Source organism: Protopterus annectens, chromosome 4.part0 (genome assembly GCF_019279795.1).
Source record: "Protopterus annectens isolate FY-2018-M chromosome 4.part0, PAN1.0, whole genome shotgun sequence".
In the NCBI taxonomy this organism is placed as follows: domain Eukaryota; kingdom Metazoa; phylum Chordata; order Ceratodontiformes; family Protopteridae; genus Protopterus; species Protopterus annectens.
Genome location: NC_056733.1, coordinates 420,004,433 through 420,013,925, shown reverse-complemented (window position 1 = coordinate 420,013,925; position 9,493 = coordinate 420,004,433). Strand labels below are relative to the sequence as shown.

Sequence of the window (9,493 nt, the reverse complement as noted above, 5' to 3'; positions counted from 1 at the left end):
TACTACATGAGCAAAATCCCAAAAAGGGAAGGCATCTCTGATCAGTATTAGCAAGAAACTTCGATACCTCATAAAATCATCAAAGGCCAGCTACGAAAGAAAAATTGCCCTAGACACTAAAGATAATCACAAGGCCTTCTTTAGTTATGTCAGGAACATGGGCGGAAACTCCCAGATATGCTCTGAATTGTTGCATAACGGTACAAAATATATTGAACCTACAGACATAGCAAACATCCTGGCAGACAGATTCAGTGCAACCCCCCCCCCCCCCAAAGGAGCAAATGCCTATCCCAACTGAATGTAACCTCCCTGACATCACAGATGCACAGGTGAAAGCTGCCCTCGCCAAAGCAAAAAACACAGCATCTATGGGACCGGACGGTGTCCCAGGCTGTGTCCTACACGAGCTCCAAGAAGAACTGAACCCTCACATTAAGTCACTGTTCAAACTTAGCCTTACTACAGGATATGTACCCAAAGAATGGCGTACAGCTACAGTGGTCCCACTCCAGGTGGTGCCACAACGGACCCCGGAAACTATCGCCCCATAAGCCTGACTAGTCTGGTCTATAAAGCTATGGCGCGTATTATCATGGAACTCATAAACAAAGACATTGGGAGCCTCCAGACACTGGACCCTACCCAATTCGGCTTTGTTAAGGGCAGATCTTGACTCTTAAACCTAGTTAATTTCTTTGAAACAGTTAGCAAAGCCATAGATGAGGGTAAGGTAGTCCACACAGCCTACCTGGACCTCGTAAAAGCCTTCGACACAATACCCCACTCGGGCATCACAAATAAGCTTACCAGCTTAAATATCAACCCCTGTATCACAAGATGGGTTGCAAACTAGCTCAGAGATAGAACACACATGGTCAGAATCGCAGGTGCCTTGTCCGAATCCAAACCAGTTACAAGTGGCGTCCCACAGGGCTCAGTTCTGGGACCTCTCTTGTTCGGTATATACTTCTCTGAGGTTCAGGCTAACATGGGGGGATTATGGCTGACAATGTTCGCAGATGACTGCAAACTGGGGGCCATAATCGAATCTCCAGCTGACACAAGCATCCTCTAAAAGGGTCTCACAGAGATGGATGCTTGGTGCCAGAGCCACAGCCTCAAGCTAAATACTAAAAAGTGCATAGTCATCCCCTTTGGGAAAAACAAGGTGCCCACAAATTACCACTTAGGTGGTAATCCATTAAGTACGGAAGAAGTAATTAGAGATTTGGGGACCAACGTAGATAGTAATCTCTCCTTTGATAATCACGTTGCCAAAGTGGTTAGAAAGACCTTCTATATAGCCCACCTTATCACAAAAGGGTTCGCATCTAGATCAAGAGAGGTCATTGTGCCCCTCTACTCATCACTCATCAGGCCCATAATTGAATACAATGCCCCTGGATGTACCTTACCCGACACCTGCATCAACTGGACAGACCCCAAAAGTACCTCACCAAGAGGATCATGGGCTACAAACAGATGTCCTATGCAGCTCGACTAAAGAAACTCCAGCTCTACTCAGTTGCTTACCGCCTACTCAGAGGCGATCTATGCCCGACGTACAAAGCCATGTCAAACCCAGAATTAATGGGCACGCTCCACCTCAAAAAATCCAAGTCCCTTAGAGCTACATGCTCCAGGGACCTAAACCTCAGCACAAAAATAAATAGGACATGCTGGAGGGACAGATTCATTTCCCAGAGGCTCCCCTCACTCTGGAATAGAATCCCAATTCATGTTGGACATAGCCCCTCGCTGACCCTCTTCAAGCGAAATCTGGACGCGTGGATGGGAAATCGCAAATTCACCCCTGGGATCTCTTCTGTGTCCCTGCTAGACAGAGGCACAGTAAACTAATCTTAAAAGGGTACCTTATGTGACCTACTTTACAGAGGCACAGTAAGCTAATCTAATAGGGAGGCGGAAGCCAAATACACTCTGGCTAGGCTTATAAATGCCTTAGGGAAGATAGCCTAGTATCTACCTATGAACCTGTACATACGATGCCTCAAAGATGCACTTATCTTTCAAAAGACAATAGTATACATCCTTTTGTTTGTTGAAATAACATTTAAAAAACGCTTTTTTTTTTTTTGTACACAGTAGTTGAACAATATAAACTCAAATCAAAACACATTTATATTTAGTAACTGTGCATTCAAGAGAAAGTTATTATACTTGTATAAATTACTACACCGGAAGCAGGAGCACATGATTCCACCTAGTCAGACTGCCCTGGGCTTGAAATGAAAGAAATGCATACATGCATTTTCCAGCCTGTTCCATTTTTTGCACTTGTCTCTTTCAAATTCTGGCTTTTTAGATATTCTGATTTCTGTTGACACAAACCTCCAACTTTTACCCCCATCAACAGTACTATACCAGCATTTGAAAAGGTTGTTATACGATACTTGTGTTTCATGGTGCTGATATCTTCGAAATGCACACTGACAATCTGAAAGGGAAGGTTTAAAGTCTGGTATCATCCGCAGTGGTGCAGCAGTAGCGTTGCTGCCTCACAGCAAGAGGTTCTTCCGTTCAATTTTCGGCTGGAGTGCAGGGAGTGCCTTCGGTGTGGAGTCTGTATGTCCTCCCCGCGGTTGGGTGGGCGTTCGAATGACATGCGTAAATGGGCATGCCTTCGTTGAAGGTTGAACATTAAGCTGGCACCTCGGCATTCATCAAAATCTACTGCCAATCATTAGCGGACCAGAGTTCCACTGTGGCGACCTCTAACTAGGAAAAGCCTAAAGACAACAACAACTTTTCCGTTAATTGGGCAACAGTTTTTTTCAGCATCGGATTCAGACTTTGTAAATAAAATTTTTACATGCTCTCCGTGCTAACTAAATAAAACTAAAATTAGTTACCACAACGTGTTTTGCGTGCTTATGAGTCAAACTGTTTTGGACATTTCTGGCTGCCGGCTGACAGAAAACTAAATTAACTACAGAATGGCTCAGCACGCCCATTAAACAAAGTAAATCATGTCACCTCAGTACTATACAGAACCTACTCCACATGTATACTTACATGGTTGGTCTGAAAATATCATGTAGTGGAACAGCAGTCGGGGAAAACATGTTCTACATTTTCTCAAGTAATGTGTAACTATGGATATCAATATTTCAGAAAAGATTGAATGTGACATAAAATGCCTGGTTTGGACAAAATTCACAGGTCAGTTTCCTTCAGCTGTTACAACCAAATTTTTTAAAGCAGACGGCAGAAGAGGAACACATTCATGGAAAACCAAAAGGATACCCCACATAATGTGCCGCTTATCAGGTGTGAGAAAAGGCAAAAGCACAGCAAAGTAGAAGTGACCAGACACCCAGTGACAGTGAATACAACAGACCTCTGCTCTCCACAAAAGCGGTCATCGCTGAAGTACAGCTGCTAGCAGACATGAAGGAGCAAAAATGATGGCCCTGGCCTATAGCCTCGGCAAACGGGAGATAGTACTTCACTGTGAGAAATGCCAAAGCATTAGCGCTGAGTAAGCATTCGGACATCTCACACAATGATGAGCACTCTGACAGCAAAGAGAACATTAAAATCATGCCCAAAAAAAAAAACTGTAGCCCCGTTAACGGAAAATAAAGTCTTTACAGCAAAACAATAAGGGTTCCTATCACGAAGTTGAACTTTTACAAGTTCGAGCCTCATATGGTCAAGACCATACGTTCGAATTTGTAAAAGTTTGAGCTTTTCAATGGAAATCTCCATAAGCGGAGGTTTCCATTTTGTTCAATGGGATGCGATCTCGGAGTTGGTATATTTAAGTGTGTGGGGTGCAGGGGGGCTTGCCCCCCCACTTAAAACAGTTTATTTTGTTTTCAGTTTTTTTATTCATAGTCAAAGTTTTGTAACTTCGAACATAATGGTTCAAACATTACGTGTTCGAAGTTATAAGACTTTGACTATGTGATGGGTGGGAGGGTGGCCTAATGGTTAAGGTATTTGCCTTACAAACACAAGGTGCAGGGTTGGAGTCTCACAAGGGATAATTGGCTAAGCTTAAATGGCTCGCAAGGGCAGTTAGCTTAGTACTAATCTATGAATAGATATGAATATAGAACCAAACAGTAACACAGCAATACTGCAGTCTGATAAAGGTGGATGTACAGCTGTTTAGAACGAAGTCTATGATATAACTTAATGACATTCATTTTTACAACCAGATGGTGTCAGACCCTACACCTACTATTAAACATAAAATTTATGAATTTTTGAATTTGGCTTTGGAAGAAGGTATTATTTAAAAAAAAAAAAAAAAAAAAAAAAAAAAAAAACCTACAATTAATGCTGGACAATCTAAGACCACAATTCTGTAACATGTTAACTTGCCTGTCAACTAAATTTACCTGAGTGATCATGGTGAAGTAGTAACACCCTATTTATACAACACTGTAAAAACTGTGTGTGTGGATCATGCTGAAGAAGGCCAAGGACCGAAAGTAGTTCAAGCAACAGTGTTTCTCACTGAATAACATTTTGAAGTGTTGGAATACAATCAATATACCTTTATTTCATTACTGAATATTGGATAGTGCTGGCTATTTTTAGCCAGAAGACCAAAACACCAAGAGAAGCCACCCAGAAACACAGAAAAGACATGCAAAGTCCACATAAAAAGTAAATTATCTGGACTGAACTCCAGACAGTGAAGCTGTATCTTACCACTGAGACAAATATTTTTCTGAGAAGAGTGAAATAAAGGGAGGTGAATGTTTGGACAAAAATAAAATAATTTTAATATACGACCCCATTAAGTAATTTTGGAAAATACAAATTAAAATTAATAACTACTACTTAAAAGCTGCAAGAACATTACCACTACACACAAAACCAGGGTAGGCTAAAACGTTTTCTTTTCTCCATAGTTTTTCTTTACAAGAAAGCCATACATAGTGTGGAATAGACAGTGACTGCAAAAACAGAATCTGGTTAAGAGTAGAAGGAAACAAAGATGACAATACTTGAATCACATTTCCTTTGTACATGTTATGTTAATAGTAGTAATGGTAGGATGCATTACGTTGCAAAAAAGCAGTTGTTCAATTCATCATATGGTATTCAAATGGTAGTTGGCACTTGCTTGCTGTGAAGCTTTCCTGTGTTGGCTTGCACATGTGATTTTCTGTCAGTATACAGCAAGTAGGGTACACTGAGCTTTATGATGTGATACAGATCCACAGCTAAAAGCCTGACAGTTTTATTACTTATCAGCAAATCAGTGCACTCAAACCGGAAAAGCAATGATGGTATACACTCAAACCGGAAAAGCAATGATGGCATAAATGCATGCTAGGAAACCTGTAGGTATAATTTATGGTGAACTGCTTATGCCTTCAGTCTGTGGCTATTGTTAAAAAAACTTGTTAAAAAAAGCAAATTTTACTTATTTTATTGAGATGAAAATGATGCATGCTGCTTCCCTGTTTTTATCTAATGTATTTAAAAATCAATTTCATTCGTTTGATAGTATTTCTTAATGCAATGCATTTCAACAGGTATGTTACTGTGGCTCAATTATGACCACACATGCTTAACTAATGCTCCAGTTAGAAAACAACATTTGACAGTAACAACTGCATGCTGCATTTGCCTTTTGAATAACTATAAAAAAAATGAATAAATGCAAGTATACAAACAGTTGCAAATGATCTAAAACAGTAGTGAGAGCTGCACTGATTTCTTTATTAAATTGATAAGATATTCTTGCATTAAGTGTAGCCACGATGGTGCAGTGGCAGCATTGTCACCTCACAGCAAGAGGTTCTCCCGTTTGATTCTCGGCTGGAGCGCCTTCTGTGTGAAATCTGCATGTCCTCCCCGCGGGCGTGTGGTGTTTGAAAGACATGCATGAATGGGCGTGCCTTTGTTGAAGGTTGAGCATTGGGCTGGCACCTCGGCACCATAAAAAAAAAAAAAAAAAAAAATTGACTGCCAATCATTAGCGGAACGGTGTTCCGCTATGGCGACCCCTAACCGGGAAAAGCTGAAAGAAAAACATTCTTGCATCAAGTGTATTAAGTATATGCATTTAAACAAATACTGCAAAACACAGCTTTTATAACAAATGAACAGTAGTCTTCCTGATTTTGAGCCTTTGTCCTAATGTGAGGAATACTGTCCTTGATGTGTATTAGTATAGGCTAGCAGGTACAAACTAGGAGGTGTGAAGGTATTATCCTGTACACCTGGTGCCTCAAAAATGTTCTAAGTTTATGACCGTACTAATAATAGAAAGTGCAATTAAACTGTATGTTATTCTTAAAGTATAAAATCCTATTATTCCATCAATGTAGTAAAGGACTATACTGCTTTTCCTGATTAGGGGTCACCACAGCAGATCACCTGTCCACGCATGACTGGAAGTGGAGTTTTACAGTGTTGAGTTGCCAGCCTGGCACCCAACCTCCCACAGAAGGCACAGACATGCATGCACTCAGGCCTAGGGCCAATTTAGAGTGTCCAATCCACCTACAGCATGTCTTTGGGATGTGGGAGGAAACCAGAGCAGCCGGAGAAAACCCACATGACCACAGGGAGGACATGCAGACTCCACACAAAAGGCACCCCCAGCCGAGGATCGAACCAGAGAACCTCTTGCTGTGACACGGCCAATATTTAAAACATTTTCCCCAGTTTATGACTTTTTGACCTTGACTTGTCTGATTTTTGCCTCCAATTCTTGAGTCAATAGACAGTGATCTTGAAATATAAGGAAAGCAGGTCAAGGAATCAATAATCCTGTGAATTTGCCAGACAGAAAATAACATGCTTAATGGTGGGGTACGAAATGAGGAAGAATGAGACAGGATATTTGAACAGTCAGCTGAAAGAAAGATAGGAATTATAAGTCAATCCAAATCTCTTTCTTTGAAAGAACTTGACTTGACATGAAGCTAGGATCATTCTGGCCTGCATGGGTGATTGCACTAGAGTCCCTCCCCAGAGAATTTTTGTTTTCTACATTTTTGCTTTCCTCGGCAAAAAGTGTAGTCTAGGTTCTTAGCCATGTTGCTTAGGTGCAGAAGGGCAGACTTGGAAGGCTAAATGGGGCAGCCTGATGGGAGAGGGTCATGGCTTGGACAGTCTGGCTCCCTTTCAATCAAACATGCTTTGGCCACCCACTGGCATATGGGTCCCCAACTGAGGGATGGATTCTTATATGATTTGCTGAGTAGCAGGAAGGCATGGGGCCAAGGGATCTGTGGGCAAGTTTTGCAGATCCCCTCAGCCATTGCAGTTAGCAGAGTTACTTTTCAGTGAACTGCTCACTTTCATGAGATGGTTGCTTATTTGCTGATCCCGATTGTTTTCCCTCCCAAGTCCTGCTTTTTGCTCACATCTGGATACTCTTTTGATAACCACCGATTGGCTTTAATCATACTTTTCCACCTAATCTGGAGTTTATTGTAGCGGTTAAAATTAAATGTCAAACAAATCTGCAGCCATTTTCCTGCAAAATATGTGGGTTTCTGGTCATTGTGTAAGTAAGAGTATGTTTATTTCCATTCCAATGCATACATTTTAATTATACTTCAGTACACAGAATGTTTCTCATTTTGAGTCCTAAAAATTCCATGCTCCCACACCGAAAGGCTGTGTCATACACCTTCACTAAGAATTATTTTTTACAAACAACCATGGTGAACAAAATTAAATCACATTAATTCTGCAAAACAACTTACTTGTTATATATGAAGAAACAGCTGTTAAGACATGTTTTGAGCTTCCTAGTAAAGCTATTAGCAAGTGTTCCACATTTTGGAGATGGGACACTATAGCTTCATAGGTACTAGGCTAGCTGCTTCTGACTGCTATTTTAAGCCCAGCCAATTTCCTTTTTTGTGCTTAGTTTAACCTATCCCATTTGGTTACAGAATAAGTGGAAACATACCATTGATAAATTCAGGGGTGTATAGGGGCTGTCTCTATTCATCAGTAGAGGGGGCCGTCTTGGGGTAAATTTTCTGTTTTATATCCACTGATCCAAGGTGAGCTTGAATACGGAAGGACGGGGATGAACTTTGTTTTATGTGGATGGTGAGCCTACTCCAGAACCATGGTATCCTCTCCAATACATAACTGTCCTTCCAAACAGTTATGTTGCAGTAAAGATTTATATCCCTAGACTAAATATTTCTTATCCCATTTGACTTGATATTTAGTAAGTCCGTCAGTATTAGACATACTAAGGTAATTAAGAAGAGTGACAGGCGATGATGATTATTCATATCACAATTCTGTCATCCTTCAAAACTAAACAAAGCCAATCTTCCAGCAAACTGCACTTGATCACTGCTATCAACTTTCTATCTCACCAATGTGTAACACCATTTCTCACAACGTGGTACTTACTAACGATTTCAACTTTGGTAACTGAGCTCACAGCAGTTACTTCATAACAATGAATTTTTGTAATAAATTAAATTTAACTATTATTCACCACAGATAACTGCAAAAAATATGTAACAGACCTTTTCAACGCAAAGCCATAGGAAAAAATTAAACTTTTCTGAGTCAACATAAGGAAGGATCCTTAAAATGACCTGTAGTTTACAAGTATGCTTAAAATGTACACAAAACACTGCAAAGAGAAAGGAAAAAGACACACGAGGTCACGTGACATTAACGATACCTACACTTACCTCAGGCGGAAGTTGCCGCTTCAGATAACTTCGTAAGAGACTATCTTCAATATACTGGTTTCCAAAACACGGTTCTTCCTGAAAAAACGTCCCAATGCTGGTTCTACCAAAAATAGGTTGCTGCTGCCCAGCCATACTCACTGGCTGAGTTTCTTTCAAATTAGCAGTACTACTCATCCAACGTAAATACCAATGCCGGGGCTTCAGCTCCGCATAAGCTACTTTCAGTCTAGAAAACATCTGTAAAATTTTGCAACAAATCAACCCACGCGATTAGTGCGAATATCCTTGTAATATAATTCTGCTCCCGATCTGACATAGCAGTCGGAAATTACGGTGATTGTTGGGGTGGGCCAGTACTTCTCAGAGACATCAACCAACAGCAGAATAGTTTCAAACTGAGGCGAGCCAATCCTTATCCAGGATTAGGAAGGGAAAAAAAACACTCGGAGTAAGTGCTGTGGAAAGCAGGCTTTTTAATGGAAGTTGCTTTGTATTTATTTTTATTCTAGTCTTAACGTGAGATGTAATGACTTTGTGCATTTTTAAACTTGATAAACTAATACTCTCCGTTATGTAGGAAAATGGGGCGTTGTTCTATAAACTCCAGTTATAAAAGTGTATCTTGATATTCAGCTTAAATTATGAGTGGCAGGAATAGAGCTAGTAAACGTAAATTTCAACAAAACGCTCAAAGAAAACGTCAGGGTTTTACTCTGTCCTTTCATAGTCATATTAATTTCTATCCTTTTTGATCTCCCTGGTATGAAAACTGGTTAGCGCGGGCTGTTTAGCTGCGGGGTTAAACTATTCCAGGCTCCACG

General features: G+C 40.6%; 1 protein-coding gene across 1 annotated transcript in view; it reads right to left on the bottom strand.

Moving 5' to 3' along the window:
* Positions 1 to 9,017, bottom strand: part of LOC122799363 (acyl-CoA dehydrogenase family member 11-like) — a 2,063,282-nt gene extending 2,054,265 nt beyond the window's left edge. The window contains exon 1 of the mRNA XM_044068366.1: positions 8,670 to 9,017. Within this exon, the coding sequence (XP_043924301.1) occupies positions 8,670 to 8,909 (240 nt within the window). The 5' untranslated portion in view covers positions 8,910 to 9,017. The remainder of the gene's footprint in view (positions 1 to 8,669) is intronic.
* Positions 9,018 to 9,493: the final 476 nt, after the last annotated feature.